The 20,550-nt window shown below is 41.4% G+C and overlaps 1 protein-coding gene across 13 annotated transcripts in view; it reads right to left on the reverse strand.

Moving 5' to 3' along the window:
- The window catches only part of LOC142579306 (protein scribble homolog), a 180,594-nt gene that overhangs the window by 11,060 nt on the left and 148,984 nt on the right, over positions 1-20,550 (reverse strand). For 12 of the 13 annotated variants that reach the window (XM_075689368.1, XM_075689365.1, XM_075689362.1 and 9 more), the window contains 6 exons: positions 8,837-9,139; positions 7,416-7,590; positions 5,600-5,720; positions 4,535-4,747; positions 2,442-2,611; positions 1,734-1,798 (listed from right to left, as the gene is read on the reverse strand). In XM_075689368.1, coding sequence (XP_075545483.1) covers positions 1,734-1,798; positions 2,442-2,611; positions 4,535-4,747; positions 5,600-5,720; positions 7,416-7,590; positions 8,837-9,139 — 1,047 coding nt within the window. The remainder of the gene's footprint in view (positions 1-1,733; positions 1,799-2,441; positions 2,612-4,534; positions 4,748-5,599; positions 5,721-7,415; positions 7,591-8,836; positions 9,140-20,550) is intronic. The other variant, XM_075689369.1, reaches the window with a different exon arrangement.

The raw sequence follows: 20,550 nt of genomic DNA on the forward strand, positions 1-20,550 counted from the left end.
TCAGGAATGTCCACACATACTGCACGAAATGTAGGACACATGCAAGGACAAACACAGGCAGCCAACACAGTTGTCATTAATACAATAGGCACGACAGCAAGCACTGACACACAACACACAACACTGCAAACAGAACAGAGCTAAAACAAACACCACCTACAGGTTCATCCATTCTTGGGAGAAATGAGTAATCTTCATTCAAGCATTTATAGCACCTTAACTATGACAGGATAGTTGGTGGATAAATCTTTCCTTAACATACATCTGCTCTGCTCAAGGCACAACACTGGCCACTCGTTCCCGCTAAAGTATATGACTTCGAAATTACATTGCCTTGAGTATCAATGACATGTTTTTGCTAACAGTGGACAACCCCATAAACACCGCATGTCAAGAACATGAGCCAAAGCAATGACTACCCCGAGTGCAAATTTAGACAGCAGCCTTTTCGATAACAACCCAATGTGTGAACATCTGCTGCAATACAACCATGTGATCACATCGATATTTTCCTCAAGCTGTACACGACTATCATTAATTTGATGCTGGTTTACTGAACTTTTTTTTTGCCTTCAGATTGCTTGAAATCTGTCCTATCCTTACTATTTATCTTTTCCTTTCCCTCAGCACAGTGTAGCCAGACAGCATCAGTTCTTGTTAACCTCCCTGCCTTTCCCACATCCCTCTACCTCATATAAAAGCATGCATAAAAGTTCGTTGATACAACTTTCACATGTCAAATATTGGTCAATTAGAATATAAACAAATAAATATAAAACCAAACATAAAACTGTAACGCATGAAAGCATAAGCACTTTTTTTCTATTTGCACTCAAAACAAAAAGCTATGTTCTCAAACTTGAATACAGAAACTCCAGTACTCGTCGTCAGCATAAGTGCAGCCACAGAGTTTGAGTTTATATACAAACAGAAGTCAGGTTGTGTAGCATGCATTAAGCAAATTAGCCAAGGTGAGTTGCTTTTGACTTTAGTGTTGGGCATGGTGACTTAAAATAAACTAACTTTTACATTTTATGGAGCCCAGATGAAAGGCAAGCATTTTGCTGTACCAACTGGTGTAAATAGCAATTTTTCAGTGTTGGTCGCACTCACTGGCACTTCTCTGAGGCATAGGCATAAACATAACCAGTTGGCATAGGCATAAACAGTTGAGTGAATTTTGCTATTAGGACTTCACGTCTAAGTGAAAGAACTATCAAGAACAAAAAGAAAGTTTCACTATGTCCTATGATGTTGCAGCCCAACTATTTTGGAAAATAGGCATGTTCTGCAGATTAACAGCTACTAAATTTTGTGGTTCTAGTGGCCGCTGGTGCCAAGTTCAGCTAAGCTCTACTGTGTTCATGGCAAAAGAGCTCACAAAGCATGACTAACATGCCAACAGTCCTGTGAAAGATACAATTCTGAGATCTTGTGTCTCTATTCTGTAAATAGCCTTGTTCTATAATGTCAGTTTCTTGACTGCTGAGCATAGGTGGCTGCTTTATGATGAGACAAGACATATTCAATTATTTGCCAATAAGGCTGGCTCACTGAATTACCCGAGTAATCTATTTGTGCTTTCGCATCATTGCCTTTTACTTAAACCTGCTTGGCTTTACAAAAACAGTTTTGTAAAAGAAAATGGTGTCACAAAACCAGTACTACCTTTCTTTCTCATTACAGCTTTACAAAAGCAAGGGTGGAATGCAAGGCACAGTGACTCAACTTACCTTGTGCCCCAAGCTCTGCTCCCTGTCGGAGTCAAGTTCCGGATGTTCCAGGTTGTTGCTATTTTCTACAAACACAACAGACAGGACCACAAATGTACAGCAATATGCTGACCAAAACAAAGAGGCTTGAAGTCAAAAACAGAAATAAATAGGGACCTCATAAGCCAACAGCCTACTGCAATTAACTACGAGAAGCGAAGCCAGAAAGATCGGGCCAAGCAGTTAACATGTTCACGAGGCCAACATGAAAGTGACCATATCAACATTTAACATGTAATTTTCCATTGCAGGCGATATTTAGAAAACCTGTACACTATTAAAAAAGAAAGCAGAATCTAGACCAGCATGCCTATTCTTTGTTGCAAGTGCAATCATTCAATGTCATCTAAAAACTCAGTGGGACAATGATGAATGAAGCTTGTCAACACAACATGCACATGTGCCTTGCTATGATAATAATTATAAGAACTATTATAAAGTGTGCATGATGTTTTCTGAAATGCACCAGCTTAAGGTGCTCTAGGTGCTCGTTACAGTGTGCTGTGTGCTTGTGTATTTAATGCGCTGAAAAAAGTCGCAGGAAAGGAAAAAGAATGAACAAGACTGCATTAGACAGAAGTATCGTGGACGGCCAGAAACGTGAAAGGGAGCATGGAGTGGTGGAGGGTGGCAAGGCCACAAAACTTCTGACACCATAATCATTCTCACCATCGTCACCTCTCCTTGTCTGCTCCCTTGGTATCTGCTGCTCAGCTGCTTCATCGATGTTGATGTTGACAGCCTTAAAAATGGGTGACGCAGGCCTGGCCTCTATGCCCTCTGTCATTCGAGCCAGCATGGCCTGAGCCTGGACTGCATCTTCTTCCAGTGACTTCATTCTGGAAGAGCCAAAGGCATTTATTTGACCTTTTCACTCCCCTCAAACCAATCGGAGCAGTGCAGCCGCCAGCCACACTACTTCGGCTGCTATGCCTAGCCAGCGCTGCTTTGTTGGTAGTTGGAAACCAAAGTTGCACTTTTTAACGTGAGAGCATTAAGGACCCCATGTTGCAAGAAATCCAGCGTCGGCATCCCGCATCCAGTGTTGACCGTCGTTTCAGCAAAAATGATTCCGAACCATCCAAACCCAAAAACGCATGCCCAACCATGCAGACACTTCGTCTGGTGCAAAGAAGTCACTGAACTAATTGAATTTCTCAAAGTAAGATACGTCAGAAAAATTGTGAAGTATGACTTACACACAATCTACAGACATGATTGCAGCGGATTGTAATCTGAATGTACGAGAAATCAATTCTGTTGCACTGAAGCCCTAAAAACCCCTTTCCCAGCATTTCCACCATTCTTAGACTGGCCATGGTGTCTCAGACTTGCGCGCGCCGACGCGGGCAAATCTCGCACACCACAGAGTGGCGCACCTGGTTAGATGTAACAGCTGTAGATAGTGCTTCCCGCTTCCGCATCGCCGCCCGCACAAGCGGCCATATTTCCACCAGAAAACTTTCCTTCGTGCATAGCGTTCGCCACCAGCATTTCCCACTTCACGGTTACATAAGCTGCAGTTGCCCGGAAGCGTCAGAAGCAGTCGGGGATCTTTGAATGCTATCGCATTCCACTCTTAAAGGCGAAGCTTAAGCGTCCTACAAATTTTATTCCTAGTAAACATAGTGGCAACTTTGTTCATGGCTGCCATGTGCACTTCATTGCGCTTACAGTTCACGGCCAAAACACTGTGCTGCATCTGAAATTTTGGCCATTACCATTATACATTGGTGCTAGGGGTAAGCGGAAATGCTGCAGGGAAGTCAGTAAATGCGCAGGTCTGAAAAATTTGTCGGCGGCTGTACTTGGCATTTTTGCTACCAGAACATATATTTTAAGGGCTGTGTTAACAAAAATTTGCTTCGCTATAACTGATACCATGTTGGATCCTGTGTTTATTTACTTACACCAAAACAACACTCCATTGAATTAGAGCACGACCCACCAAATTTTAGATTTACTTCTTTAAGGACCCTTGGGTGCAGGCATGACAATTTGTAAATTAAAGTGTGGTAAATAAAAACCATTAATAATATTAGGTCATAAACAATATCCAATAAACAGGACATGTGGTTCAGAATATATAAAATGTGAAGGGTTAACAATAATATAAATTAAGAAACAGTACTATGCTTTGAAACTGATACATAAGCACAAGAAAGAACTCAACATAATAAAAAAACACTGATTAACATATAGCCCTGCCGAATAAAAGAAGTAGCGCGCACGTACACACGCACACACACACACATGCACGCACACACGCACGCAGATACATGTACATGCACTCAACACAGGCACACACACATACACAAAATGAGTCCAAGAGAAAAATACAAATTGGGGATGTCATTTAGTTAAACTTTCAAATTATGATCTTTTTTTGTAATGAAATCCTTGATGTAATGATTCACTGTGCCTTTCATTACTTGATGTCCATGTAATGCTAAATATTGTGACAAAATTTTACTGTTAGTCTAACCACCTTTCAAGGAGTAGCATAACTTGAGATTCCTTTACACCATTCTTGCCTCAACTTGAGAATGCTAGAAATATTGTGTTGTCCACCCAGCAGATCAGAGAATGTGATAGTTGGTGCAACGTCTTAACAAAAGCCCTCAGCACACATAACACACAAGGATGAAGGAAATAGTCTCGTTTTGCTACTTTGCACGTGTGTATACCTTTCTTTCTTTCTCTTCACATTTTACATCCTACTGCCTAAAGCTGTTGTTACAGGAAACATTCTGAATGTGCACCTGGCCTGTCGCCATGCTGCCCTCTTCTCAGCCTCTAGCGCCCTCTGCTCAGCGTCCGTGAGGCCTACAGGATGGACCTCCTTGTCCTCTTCCTCATCAGGCTGCTGCAGTTGGCGCTCCTGTAGGCGCCGCTCAGCCTTCAGGGTGCGCACTGCTGGTATGGGTACTTGTTGCACGAGCTCAGACTCCACTGACATGGGGCTGTCCACTTCACTGAGACACAATGTTATAAAAATTTAGTATCCAGTTCTCCTCAAAACGTCAACAGGCAAACAATCTACAGTAGGCCTTCACAGTTCTTATAGTTGGCTGCCTTGCAGAGGTATGGTGTCGCCAAAAGCCATTTTAAAATTGAAATTAAATTACGGGGTTTCACATGCCAAAACCACAATGTGAATATGAGGCATGCAGTAGTGATGCAGTAGTAATAGCAGTAGTAATAGTCATCATGAACACTCATGATGACTTTCAACACAAAATTTGCAAGAAAATAAATTTATTACCAGAACTTTTTACGATTTGATTCCAGCTTATGAGACTGCTAAACCTAGTGAAGGCGACAGCAGCACAATGTTGTAAAATGTGCAGAAGTCCGGTGAGGCACAGGAAACAAACACAATTCCCAAACCACAATGTACGCCTGGTGGACGACTCACATGAGTAGATTTTGGTTAAGAATGAACTGATTTTTCAACAACAGCTTGCGCTCACTGAAAGTATGCACATAAGAATATGTTCACAAATATGACGTGCCTCATTTGTTTACCTAAAATCCATGTCATACATAAGATTAACTGAAACCATTTTATCTCTGCTGTGTAGTAACCAAGCTATTCAGTGGCTAAAGCAGTTTGTCAACGAGTGCTGCAATGAATATTTAAAAGTAGGCAGCGAGTCATGGATTTAATCGAGTTCCCTCGGTACAGCTTGAACACAGCTTTGGGTCAAAAAAGTGTCCTATAATTGGATACAAAGCAAAGCCGCATCATGCCTTTTCAAGTCCCATGAGAAACAGTGCGTTTCACATGCATTTCAATTTCAACTGGCTAGACAAGTTTCCCTCACGTTTCAGCCAGATGTTGTGCGCCTGCGGGAGGCATGTCAACATCATCATCAACTTCGTCCCCATCGCCCTCCTCCTCTTCACAACTTTCCTCCTGGCGAGACCACCTGCCCTCACGCTTGCCTGGAAGATTGGGTAGGGAGAGGGAAAAAAAGAAAAAGAAAGAAGATTAGTGCATTAGCACGGTAGAGTGAAACATGAATTGGCACATCATGTTCTCACGCTACTAGTAGGTACTATGTACAAAAATCCAGGGGTGTTTGAGAAGTGGAATTTTTAAATCGAGCAGGAACATTAGAAAAAATCACCAAACATTGAATCAAATATAGAACAATTTAAGGCAAATTGCTTTCTTTGGCTCTTGCAGCCATTTTCGTTGTCTGTGGTTGGTGGTCGGATGTTGGCTGTCAATACAAAGGTGGCAACAAAAAGCGTGTGCATGCTTGCACAATTGAGTTATGGGGTGCATTCGTGGCCGAATGACAACTAGTATTGTAGCTCTTTGAGACACATATGCCCTCCACCTATACTAATGCTACATATGTGCTGCTTAACGGCTCTGTACTCGACGGAATTACATACTTAAGCAACAAATGTCCTCACTGTAACAAATACATGCTGTAAGTGCACCATTCGTTTAATAAAGCAAATAGCTTTCTTGAAGCATTTGGCTATTAGCTTACATTGACAATCACTGTCTATGGTTTCTGCACAAATTTTTATATGAAGCGAAATAGAAAGCTTATGCTGAGTCCATTTGGAGGGGGGGGGGAGAAAAAAAAAGGGGGAAAAGAGTGTTGATGCTAAAGAAGGCAAGGTTGATGAACAGAGTGGTTCAAATGATTCCATAATTAAAGTTGATTATATATCTATATCCTGTCTCCTTATCGTTTTCATTATTCATTCATTTCATATCTTAGTCATATTGTATTTCACACGCAATTACGCTGAACTTGCCTTCTTAGCATCGCCACAAGGTTACAACACTGAAAAAAGATTTATGGCTCTCTGCAGAATTAACTCGAATTTTGCAACATGATCGCATTTTTGTCCACTTTGTCAAAAATATTTATTTTGACTTTTAGCTGCTGATAGCAGCAAAACTAGTTAATATGTTTCGTACAGTGGCTTGCTTTTTCAGAGAGCAAAGTGCACATATGATGTCCCCCAACCCCTTATTTGTAGCGCTAAAACTTAAACTGAACGACGCATACAAAAAAATGTGATCTTGTTATTAAATTTGAGTGGAAAGAAAGCAGAGGTAAATTAAATTTTTGTAATAGTTAGAATAAAAGAATGCAGGGCACTAAGTTTTCAAATTATCTACGAAAGCATGTAAAGAAAGTTTACCATGTTCGATTTTAGTCCTCTGCATGGCAGCCACTGGGTCACAACATTTCCCATATATTCTAAAATTGAAGCACCCCTGAACTTAAGCCTACCCTTCACCCCCCAAAAAAACACACACACACACACACGCACGCACGCACGCACACGCACACGCACACACACACACATTCCTTCCACCTCCAGGTAAAAAAGAGTGCTTAGGTTTTAGCGAATGTAGTTACGTTGGTATACAATGGCAAGATCGACGAAGATCGACACAGGCTTCCTCAGTTTGCAACGACTCTTTTTTATTTTCCCCTTCGTTATCTCTCCATCTCTTTTTGCCCTTTGTCATTAGTTTGCATGCTGCCATGCCCCTGCCAGCACAGGGATAGGCACAAAAACAGGGACGGCTATAACATATTGCTCTAGGTGCTTAAAAAAGGGGGGGGGTCAGAGTGGGGGGAACAAAAAAAAGCAAGGACTTACTCTCCTGCTCCTCACGCAGTTTCTGCAATTCACTTTCGGACAAGAAGCTGAAGCGCTTTGCCTCTGATGCCTGGGTGCCATGAAATGAGCCCTGTTGCTGCTGCTGCATGCTTTCAAAGTGGTGCTTCTTCTCAATGAAGGTCAGTGACTCAGGCTCAGTCACCAAGCCCTGGAGCTGTGCCATGAGGCAAGAAAGGAAAGGCCAAAGCAGGTAAAACACATTCGCACATCAGCAAGAAGTCTGCCTCTACATCGCACAGCCAAGACATACTGTATTTGCAGTAGTTTTGACACAGGAAACCATGACTAAAGGGAAAGGATCAAATCTCTTCGCCTAAATTTCTCAATTTTCCCCCTATTATCAGCAGGCACAACCGACGAATCAGTGGTGATTCTAGTTGCTCTAGTTCGGCTCTTTATTGTGCTTTTCTGTAGACCTTTCCATCAGGGTGCCAGAGCACACACTGTCTGGACTGTTGTGTGTGGGTACAAACCGCACGTGCTGCTGCTGTGTGTGGTGCTCAAATTTTGAGCAGGTGCTCACATCGGTTTAAAGAAGTTCAGATGACACTGTGCCAATGTTGAGCAAGCTCTCATTGGAATGGTCTTTAGCTTGAACTGAGTCACTTTCTTCTAGTGCCTTATCAAGATTCATTTCATTTTTCATTCATTTCAGTCTTCATCATTGGCTCACACGCCACTGCATCGCTGTTACTGCTGAGATTGGACACTTGATGTGACATGTGATAAAATAAAATAAAATAATAAGAATGAGAAATGAAATGGAACATGAATCTTAATGCCCAATGGGTGCTGTAGGTTTTCAGCAGAAATAAATAAATCCGAAAAATTGGCCTTTATATTTTTTGGGGGGGTGTATACAAGGAAGAAGAAATGCTTATAATGGTGTCAATATAAAGAAAAACCCCTCCACAACCGCACTGCCATAACTACAAGAGTTTAGATAGAGTTCCTTAAAGGAAGAGAATGTGCCACAAAGCATGGACATGCACTGCTAAATAATGTGAACGTTAAGTTTAAGTACGACTTTTTTTTAACTCACAAAAAAAAAAAAAGCATACTGAAATAATATAGTCCCACTACACAGTGTGCCAATGACAAAACTACCTATATGAACTACAAAGATAAAATTTAGTCTTACATAAGTGATAGCTGTCTAATTGAATTTCTGACTTTTTTCAACACGAACGCTAATGTATTTGAGTGCAACGGGCAAAGTGCCACTTGAGGCACCATGGAGGCACCCAAAAGGAACATTTGCATTGTACCCAAGAGATAAAGAATAGAAATTGCAGACACATTCAGTGATAAACAAGAAAAAAGAAGTAGTGGTGAAGAAGGAAAAGCGGGATCAGTCCCACTGAAGAACATGAAAGAGAGGCTGAAGTGGGCCCGCCTACCTTTCTGGGCTTGGGAGGGGGAACAGGCTTAGGACCCAGGCTAAGTTTGGAAGGTTTGCTGGGCCGAGAGGGCTCCGGCAGGAGAGAAGAGGCGCAAGGAGGGAGCGTCCCACCATTCTCCACAGGGCTGCCGCCACCACCACCACCATTGTGATCGTCCCGAGGTGGGGAAGGGGGGAGGAAGATGTCATCTCCAGAGTGAGTGGGAGGGGGGTGGTGCTGTAGGGTTGAGGGGGCAGAGGAGGTTGTTGCAGGTGGGGGAGGAGGAGGAGGCGATACCTGCGGCCGGTCACTCCTGGTGAGCTGTCCTCGAAATCGCCATGCCGCACGAGGGAAAAGAAAAAGAAGGGATGGGCATGGGGTAACCAAGGAGGTAGGCGAAAAGAAGGGTGAGGTTGTAAAAAAGGGTTAGGAAAGGAACAAAAAAATGAAATAAAGGATGCTTTTGTGTGTGCAGTCCAATGTCAATGGGTGCCCAACCCCAAAACAGGAAAAGAGAGAGTGAAAGAAAAAGACAACAATGTGCTAGCAAAATAGGGATACAAAAAATTGGACTATAAAATTCAAGAAAGCCAGCATGCCAAGCAGTTGCTCAGCAGGGTGAGGGAGAAATTATATGCATGCAGTAGAAGCACTACACTCTATAAAGGGTAAACAGCACGGCCAACAAAGAGCATGCTCCAAAGCACAAACAGGAGGTTTAAAGTTGTGATGCATGAAGTGCCTCAAGGTTAATTGCATTTTTATAACAATATCTGTTGGCTTCTTTGGCATGAATGCTTTCTTATCACTTGTTAGAATAAACTACAGCAGCATTTTTCAGTCATGCACAGTCTTTAAAAAAAAAAGGAAACCACAGAAGCAAACTTCAACTGCAGTATGTAGCCTGTCATTTTAACCTGCGTTAAGGCAAATGACAAAACTGAGAATAGAATGTCTTTGAATTCTCATATATACGTGAAATGATCCCCAAAAGCTAGAGATATCAGCGAAACTCATTTAGTTTACAGGCAGCTGTAAATCATGCATTATTTCTAATCAGCAGTGATCTCCGTAAACCTTGCCAAAGCTCTCTCACAACAGTCTCATTTCTCAAGCAGCTATGACGCTCGGTCCCAAATTCATCAAATCTTATCAGCTCCAGCTCAGCATTACCAGTGGCACCATCCCTTATTTATCGCAAGCACCAAATGCTGCCTCTGAGCATTGAAGAAAGCCCTCCATAAATAAAATAAGGAGACACAAAACTAAACCATAGCAATAAAGTGATAAGACATATACTAATACCGACTCCAAATTGAGCCAAACTGACCTCACATGAAAAAAATTGCAAGTACATTTATTTGCCACAGAACCCTGACACCTCCAAGTGCACTGTTTCACAACAAATAAAGCCAGGTGTTCTACTAAAATTACATATTTAATCATGTCATAACTTAAGGCTGGCAGACAACAAAAGAGTACGTAACCTTCCTGCTCACAGCAACCACACTAGCTCACAAGAAACCAATAGAGCATGCAAAAAATTCCTTGTCAAGAGTTCTTGGAAAAAGTTAGGCACAATACAGAACTCTCAGAGCGCACGACAACAACAATGTGGACATACAAAGAAGCAGGAGCAGAATTAGGAGGAGGGAAAACAGCACCACAGCAGTGGCAGATGGGGAAAAAAAAAAAAAAACACCTTCTCTGCAGGACACAAGGGCTGGCCGCAAGGACACAGCAGCGCACGCATAAGTGAGCAAAATTACAGCTATACCATCATTCCTTTCATAAAGTACTTCGCACCGAGATACAGAAAAAATCAAGTCCTCTTAATCATTCAGATGCGCACCTCTCACTATCAAATTGTTTATGCAGCAAGACTGATCTCCGAAAAGCAAAAGAGCTCCGCTGCATTGAAGAATGATGTCCTTCCAAGATTACAAAAAAACAGAGCAGCCAAGCAAGAACGCCGCATCATCTAGAGCTAAAGCATAAGGTTACATAGAAGGTGCTGGAAATAAGCAGTTTGAAAATGTGAGTCTCCTCTGTAAAGCGTACTAAGACCATTGCAGAATAGGCAGTTCTTTGAATAAGCAGCACAATTGCTCAGGTACACCATTTAAAATGTAATGTCCAGAAACTACCCATAAATATATTTGGGTTGGGAATTTAGGTACTTACAAGTAAAGAATGAACCAACAAGATATTACATATTTATATATATATAATATATAGCATTTACAGCTCAAAAACACTAAGAACAATGTATCGCAGTTCACCAAGAAATACTGTACTCGGTATTATAGCTTGGCAGATATTCTTAGATACTAGTTATTTGAAATGTACACCTCCTTTTATGTGCCAAAGTACTGCTTTCGGAAGTGAAACCTTTTCATTGCTGTTTTCACCTGCTGGCTACATGTAAAGCTGTCCTCAGTAGATATAAGGGACCACCATTGCATATCTATTCAATGCCATTTCAGCCTAAAGCAGTGACCAAAGGAGTGACTGTGCATTAAGAGGACACCTTCAGCCTGGCATTAACTGCAATTTCTTTACTCAAATACATGTGAACTGCAGAAGTGCTCCTCTCAGGCAACTGCTGAACCAATATCAGCGAAATCCACTAATTTAATAGGGAAGGCTAATTTCTACTGATAAGTACAGAATGTTCATTTACTACCAGAAGCTTTTTACAAAAGTTAGAAAAAACTGGAATAAAGAAAGGAGTTGGGGCTTTAGAACTCAATACTAAACGTAGATATTGTAATTCTTCTGAATGTACTTATTAGTGTTCAGAGGGGACAAATATGATTAGTTCACACCTTATGTGAGGCCTTTTACATTGCTTACATGAGTCTTGCGGAAGTCCCATTCCCATCTATAATATACCAATTTTGTCCACTTTTGACACCCTGTCCTAATAAGGGCAGTTTACAATGACACTGCGGCAGAGTAGCAGTGTCGTAAACACTGATGCTGCATATTTTACCCTTTTCGAGTTACGACAGTTTCATGAACCAAACGAAAAATATGCTCCCAATAGAGTGTAGAATTTAACTGCTTCTCTCAAAGTCAATCACCTTCACCTAGACAGCGTCAGTGGTGGTCAGGAGACAGCATTTCTGCATTTCACATGCATCTGAAAAAGAGAGTGCTCTGATGTAAACCTTAAGGAGATGTACCAGCGGACAGACGGGGAGAATGCAAAGAGGGAGGCTCAGGGAACCGATATGTACAGTCACGCTTCCAAAAAAAAAGCTACACCCTCATTAGGCAAAGCTTTCACTTTGCAAAGGCACTGAGGTTGTTGCTGTGGCACCAGGCGCAACCGAACCGGACAGAGACTTGGAACCACAAAGGTGCGCGTGCACAAGCGAGAATGTTTTTTTTTTTCTTCCAAGTGAAATAGAGGAGGCGGTAGCAGACGGTCAATACTTGGCCAGATGATGTGCATTACGGGTGTACACCTAAGCCTATTTCATTTCTTTATCTCGTCACAGCAGTCCATTCGATAAGAGTCCAGCGTTGCACAAAGCCACATCAAACTCTGACACAAGGAAACAAAAAACACAAGCAGTTCAGGGTGCCAGCCAAGCAACCAAAGAGTGGGATCACTGCATGAAACAAAATTAGGTTCCAGGTCAATAAAAAAAGCAGAAAGTGGAGCAAATGTTGTGATGACAATGGTTTCAGGAAAGGAGGTGGGCGGGAGGAAGTAAGGTGTGAAGGCGGAATAAAAGAGAAAAAGAGCATGTAGAAGGCAGACTTGCTCAACATGTGTCCTCATCGAAGATCAAAGTAGGAAAAATAAAAAAAGAAGTTTAGTAAGCAGCACCACACTGTTATTTCAGAGAGAATAGTATTAAAAGAGACAACAGAACCAAAAAGGACTGACCATGATGTGACTAGAACATTCCAGATGCTAAGAAAAAGATAGTACCTTGGATGCTTAAGCAATAACAAATATCTTAACAAGATACTGTCTTATTGCACTTTAGCAATGCTCTTGCTCAAGAACTTCTGGGAGCATTGGAAGCTTTGGAAACCTTGTAAACTTATGCTTCCAAGCCTATTCCATGTACGATGAAACATGCTAGAGATTTAAGGTGATAAAGTACACCAATGCAGTTTAGATATTTTCAAGAAATTTATGTTTAACTACTCTTTTCTCTAAGAACTCTTAATGCTTCCATTTTAAACAAAATTCTCTTTACAGGAAACTATATCTTAGGAGCCTGGTACTACCAGCCTACATTAAGCAACCGGGCCTCTGATGAGCAAACATCCACACCTTTACTTTCTGCCGTACTTAGCAGGCAACATTACAAGAAGTGAAAAGTAAAGAAGTCACAAATGTATATTACTCCGTGTACATGTGTACATCTTTTAGAGGTTAGTTATCGTACATTACAGCTTCAGGATATGGAGGTATGCTACGTTAGATCACATAACGTTTTCGCTCTTCCAGGGTCGTACAGGTCTTAAAGAGTAAAAAATTCAAGAATATTCAAGGATGTTCAAGGCCCCATCAAAGTTTTTCAAGGGTGCAGAGTGGCATCCGATGTGGCAATTTTTTGCTACCACAACATTTCTAAAACACTATAGTTAAACTTAGAATAATGAAGTCGGTAAAATCAGCACTTCGTCATATCAAGATATCTTTACATTGAAATTAGGCCTTTTATGCAAATAAGTACAGTCGCTGACTTGTTTTTTTTTTTGTGGGAGGGATCGTAAGGACTTTTCGAATTATCATGCGGTAGGAAGAAAGAAAAGCATTCTCACTGAGGAAATTGAATTTGAAAGTCTGCGACCAAAGATACGGCTTCATGCCGTGTAGAGGATATCTTTACATAGACTGTATGAAACGAAGCCTGCGAAGCTCTTTCGTTTACTCCGCATTCGTGGGTGACAGCGTTGCTCACAGTGGGATGGTGCTATCATTATGGCCATAACACATACAGCTAATGTTACATGTCATCACATATTCCTTTCTTTTCCATTCCTTGTACGTGACATGCTATTCATTTTGTGTACAAGTGCAGGCAGTGCAAGAAGTCTCTCTAGCTTCCACAGCATTGCCTGCTAAAGTATGGAAAGGAGTATAGCATGTACACTGGGTGACCTTAACAAAATCAAATCAACATTTCAAGAAAATCAGACAACAGGGCTGAAAGTACCTCTTAACTTAAACTCTTGATAATCCAAGAAGGAAGTGTTAGTCGAGAACAGAAAAACTAAAAAAAGCTTTTGCTTCTTAGCTTTCGTTTATAGAAAATAACGGCAACAACACAATGAGAGATCAAAGCAACCTTTTGGGCAGCTATGCACCTTACTGTACAGGATCAAAGCAAAGCAGGCTAAGTGGAACAAGATGCAAGATGACTAAATGTCATCGTCCGATTTGTGGCATATATAACAGTATTACAATAGTAAAGGCACAATAAGAACATCAGATGGCAGCTATTTTTTTCAAGATCAGTGCGTAACGGTGCCTCTGAACTCATCTAACAACAATGAATGACTGCCAACATCAAAGCCCACTTTTGGCTGGCAAACGCATATTAAACCGTGTATATTACCTAAGCACATACTAGAGAGTGACAGCAGCCATTTGTCATCGCTATTAACTGGATCGTTATTTAACTGGAGACTCAAGGTATCCTAAGCCCCTATAACAAGGCGCAGTTTCTTGCACATGGTTAGCAAAGTGGGATACACATCCATCAAATGCTGGAAAGGTCAAAACGTATGCCTAGACTAGTAAGAATACCTGAAATTTCTGATACACCAAGCACTGCTTGCATTAGCTATATTGACATGTCTGCACAGTGCAAAAGACAAGGGCAGAAAAAAAGGACACAATACAGGTGCTGACTTCAACTAAGCTTCATTTACGAGACTGCCAGAACTACATATTTTAGACATGAGCATAAAGCAATAAAAACTTTTGCATGATGTCACACATCTCATGAAGCCCTATAGCACCACAGCCAGATACTTGGTTTCGTTATTGGTGGGGGAAATAGACAACATGCTGATGCAAAGGAAACCCAGCCGCTGTATCTTGTCATCCTTTATGATTTCACGGGTAAGGTGTTCTCGGTGTTTGGAGATTACGGCGCATCTTTCAAATTCAGGCACACAAGGGCAGTCTCTGCAGTGAATGTCAAGATGACCTTGAACGAGTGTATAAACATTGTAAAAATGCTCTTTCAACCTCTCATTTAAACATTTGCCCTTTGGCCAATGTACTTCTTTCCGTAAGTGAGGGGAATCATGTGAACCACACCCAATGCACATGCTCCAAAATGACTCGTATGGTTAGTAGTTCAAATAGATTGTCATGTTGCATGAGCAATCACACACCTGCCGAGAATTGATAATTTTTTCCGGAGTGGAAAAAACAACTTTAACATCTACTTTATTGCCTGTCTTTTTCAAGCAGTGCAATATCTTGTGCAAGCGAGCGAGCATTGTGACTCACTTGCCTCTTGCAGGCACAGTCTGCTAGTGCTTTGTCTCCCAGCTTGATTTTGTTTAACAACTTTTCTGCTACCAAAACTAACAGAAGCTCAGGGTACCTAGCACATGTATGGCAGGAGGCCTGCGCAACAAGGCTGCGCATTAAAGAGTGACAGCAAGACTTATTTAGGGCATTTGTGAAGCAAAGATACAATGCCCCGTTTAACAAGCTTGGAATGGGCTAACAGATAAGACAAAAGTTGCTTGTTCCCTCGGGGCTCATACATCCAGCGCAAATGATCTCTAGAGATACTAAGTCACAAATCTAAAAACCTTAACAAGGTATCCACTGGTAGTCCATGCGTCAGAACAAGCGACGACAAGCATTGAATTGGCAAGGTACACCTGAAACAGCAGGCTCAATACCTTGACCTTCACAAGCAAAAAGTAACAAAAAGTTATCCACAAATTGAGAAACATTTACAACCACTGTGTTGCAAAAGCAGCTGGCAAGAAGTCAGTCATGGTAAGCAAGAAAAATGTCGCTTAACATTGGTGCTACGCCGGCCTCCACCATTGGCTGGACACAGGAACAGAATCTACAGAATACTTTGCTCAGAATGGAAATGCCAGGCATGGTTGCACTGGGACGTTCTATTCTTCCAACTTGACAACACTGAGACCCCTCCCAGGCCAATGAAAAAGTGGCTCGAACTTCGTGTTACCTCTGGTCAAACAACTGAATTCATGTGGCAGCACGCACCCATCCAGCTTCAGGTCATCACCCTCAAGACGTTACCTACGCCAAGCAACCCAGTCCACGCAGCATGTGATACACCTATTCCAGAAAGAGTGCAACGGGTGTTAGGCTTGGCTCCCAAGTTTGGTGTGGAATCTCAGGTGTCACCACCGGAACTGCTCACTCTTGTTAGGCAAATTTCTTAGCGAGCCCCTGAGGTTGCGACTGAATGTTGTGTTTTTGGAGGCATACATGTTTTGTCGCAATCTAATACTCACAGCAAAAACTTACCTGTAAACTGTGTCGTGGCATTTTTGAGACAGCATTTCCTCTCGTTGCTAACCGCTGACAAGTTAGGAGGTTTTGCTGTTTTACCAAATGACATGTTTGGCTCAAAAGCCCACGAGGCTATTAATTCTGTGTTCAAGTGCCAAGATGACATATCGCTTTTAAAAGTAAGAAAGGAAGCAAAAATAACTTAATTACTCATTGAGTTTAAACCGGTTAGCCAGTTCAATTGATAAAAGCAAGAAGCCTAGCTTGGATTTGTTTTTCACTGTCAAAAACAACAAGGTTGACTGGCTGCAACGAGTCATTATCTCCGAAAAGGGGACCTGGCAGAAAGTAGCTGCGTTGTTTTTACAGGAGAAACATAACATGATAACAATTGATGACCCTTTTCTGGTGAAAGACCCGCATGACATCATAGCACATATTTCAAATAATGACAAGGGCCTCAATGCCTGCTCTACCTGTACCACTCTTAACTGCATGATATGCTGCTACAGTGAGTTGAGGACTGCGTTGACCACTATGGCTCAGTCGCGTTCCAGAATGCTTCTGCTGTTTTGGTGAATGGCTTCCTTGAGCTGCTTAGATTTTACTTAAGATCTACGTTTGCATCATGGAATGAACACATTTACATTAAAAAGATTGGTGTGTGCATTGATTCATGCAGAGCACCAACCTTAAGCCACATTTTTCTTGCTTACCATGACCAACTTCTTGCTAGCTGCCTTGACAACACAGTGGTTGTAAAGGTTTTGAGGTTTGTGGATGACTTTTTGTTACTTTTTGCTTGTGAAGGTCAAGGTTTTCAGCCTGCAGTTTCAGATGTACTTTGCCAACTCTTGCCGCAGGTGGAAACCGAACTGAATGCGAAGGTTGTGGGTTCAGTTCCCACCTGCGGAAAGTTGTTTTTTCATCCACTTTAATTTCCATTAATTCATTGTTTCTTTAATTCACTTACTAAGCACAAGTATTTTCCCCTTCTTGTCCTTGGTGTCAGTGTTTGTTGGCTTCTTACGATAAGTTCATGAGATGTGTGACATCATGCAAAAGTTTTTATTACTTTATGCTCATGTCTAACTTATATAGTCCTGATAGTTCTGGTGGTTTAGCAAATAAAGCTTAGTTGAAGTCAGCGCTTGTGTGTGCCCTTTCTTCTCTCTTCGTCTTTTGCGCTGTGCAGACATGTCGATATTGAATCACCAACTCGCCCAAGCTTCCACTTTATCAATTTGCATTAGCTAATTACTGCCCCAAAGTGTAAAACTCTATGAAAGTTCACTAATAATTTTTATGTTAGATGTTTCTGGATTTCCCATAATCAAATCTTAGGCATCCATCTACCACAAACATTTTGAAATGCAACCTCTGTGATTTCCTTGAACAAATGTGATTTCTTATCAGTTCACTTATATGTGACAAACAATTCTTTAAACCCTGAAACTGCAAGAAGCTTGTCTCATCTGGATTTGAACCAATAGACAAGTCCCTCTTTTAGTTGTCCACGGCAGCTCCTTGTCTGCATAATATGCTATAGGAGAACACAGTGCGAGTGACTATATTTAAGTTTGCTGATCATTTAACCTACGTATATAGAAACATAAGAAAAAGCCAATAAGAAACATTTTTTTATAACAAAGTCTGCAACATGAGAAATGTTCAAAACAAAAAGTGAAACATATATAGATAGATATACAACACATGTACACGCACGGGCAATTATTTTTGAGCTCTACAGCATTTCTAAGAATCGCCTGTGTGGCAGATAGCGTAATTCTTTTCCTTGAGCTGGCTTATTCAAAGAGGTGGACATTACTAGCACGAAAAATTGAAACACGTATTTAACTACTTAATAGAAATTCACTATTTAACTCCTTAATTAATTACTTTATGACACATATTGCAATTTTCATATTGTAGCCAGTGAGCTTGCAAGACATATCCACTTGAAATGAATTTCCAGGAGGACACTAGTTTTGAGATATTTCCCAAAATGTAGGACGAAATATACATGGGCGTTCCAGTTAATTCTGTGCTTCAATGCATGAAATAGTGTTTTGTTAAAAAGTGGAACAGTGCATTTTTACGACCAGTTTGGGGGGGCATATCTCCAAACTGGTGTCATTCTGAAAATCCATTCCACGTGGATGCACCTTGGGAACTCACCGGCTACAATTAGTAAATTGTAAATACACTGTAAAGTAATTAACCAAGTCAATTAATTTCTTCCCTTAATTAGTTGAATATGTGCTTCGATTTCTCTTGCAAGTAATTTCCACTTCTCTGAATAATTCAGCTCAAGGACTATAATTACATTATTTGCAACAAGTGATTTTTAAAATTCCGCAAAATTTGAAAAATTATTGCCGCACATATTAGAACAGTTACTAACACGATCTGTGTAGCGGTGTTGCCTTAAAAAGAAAGCCTGACAAAAAAAGGAAAGAAAGAAAGCTGGATCTGTACAACAGAATGTGATGCAATTTGTCTCGTTTTCAATAAGCTCATGCTAAGCCAAGCGAGGGAAAAAGGAGAAAGCCGAGCAGGGGACTAAATCTAGAAAGATGCATGAAACACGGCCGCTAAAGTGCTTGCTGGCATGCAGATAAGCCAGTCTACAGCATTCTCACATGCTTAATGTGCCAGAAATATTTAACAATTCGCTACTGGGCTTGTAGATTTATACACTGACATTAAAAATTGCTCAAACGAAGAGAACCCAACAGTGTAGAAGACTGGATTTGTGCCTGTTATGCTGTCTCTGCTCAAGTGATTCTGATGCCTCTGAAATAGTCAAATCTCGTTAATTCGAACATTCAGTTTATTCGAACTGATGCTGTGGTCCCGTCAAAGTTATGTGTATTCCAATGGGCGAAAACACCCGATAATTCGAATGTGCGAAAATTTGCAATGGCTAATTTGAACATACTGTGCTTCAACAATGCTCTCAGCAGTGCGCCAAATCACGTGGTGGCACCTCCAACCAGCATTCCTCTGAACCCACCATGGAGGAAGAGCTTAGGAGAGCCTCCTCAATGCCGCGTGCAGAAAAAAATAAAGTAGCGGAAATTTGTGTGTAGGCGTGCGCAGGTACACATCACCAATTACTTCTGTTAGTGATGGGTTAGTGACTAATGTTAACGTCACGGCCCCGCCATGTACCTCATAGAGTCTACGCAAAGAACGTCTGAAATTTTGGACGGAAAAAGCCTTCGCCGTCTGACTTCCCAGTCTTTTTTCCATGACCGCAAGCCCAAACTGGCATTAATCGAAGCCACCATCACCGCCATTTTAATTATCGCGCCGCCTCGAGTCACCGCTCTCGCATGTAGATCCGCATGCAGCCGTGGCCACACGCGCTGCAACGCTAGGCCTAGCTACTTCGATGTTTGCTACTAAGCTTCTTGCTGTTTGGTGTCGTGTTTTTCATTGAAACAATTCGCCGCTGTTAGTAATGGCGCCGACTACGCTTTTGTAATCCTCACCAATGGCTTCGGAGCGCGGAAATCATGGCACGTTGCATAATGCCGGTTTCCGAAAGTCAACTTCGCCCCACTAGAGCAGTTTTACGCGGTGAAGCATACCAAAAGTTTGAAGGGACAATTGTCACGGGACGTGGTATGTTTCCTTTAATTATACACGCGTGCACCCGCCGTCTCCTGTCACAGTACGAGCACCAATACGCCTAATAATTGACTGTAATTTCTAAAGACGTGTGAAATAGCCTTGTAGAACTTCCTACTCATGTGTTAGCTCAGTGCACATGCGCCACTGCAGGTAAGTCCTCCATTAAATTAGCTTCCTTTAATTCGAACTTCTTTTAATTCGAAGAAATTTTCGAACCACCTCGAGATCGAATTATCGAGATTCGACTGTACCTCTATTTCAATGCGTACTACGTACAGTGACAAAAGCTGATTTTGCGTCTCACAAGAATTTGCAAGGGCATGCACGATGTCACAACAGTCTGCATCATCACCCAATCCTGACACCCTGCCACCCCCAACCAACTTTTTTCCTAGGAGTCAATATTTTAAAGGGACACTAAAGAGAAACGTTTAATCAGTCCACAGTGATAATGCATTCTGAGAAGCCTGCATTTTTGTTAATTTCATTATTATTATTATTATTAAAAGAGAAAATGAAGGCTAAAGTTCAATTTTCTGAATTTAGTGTAGATATTCTAGTGCCAGTACTTCAGTGTGACATCCCGAAAAGTTTAAAGTATCACTTT

This window comes from Dermacentor variabilis, chromosome 4 (genome assembly GCF_050947875.1).
Source record: "Dermacentor variabilis isolate Ectoservices chromosome 4, ASM5094787v1, whole genome shotgun sequence".
Classification (NCBI taxonomy): Eukaryota; Metazoa; Arthropoda; class Arachnida; order Ixodida; family Ixodidae; genus Dermacentor; species Dermacentor variabilis.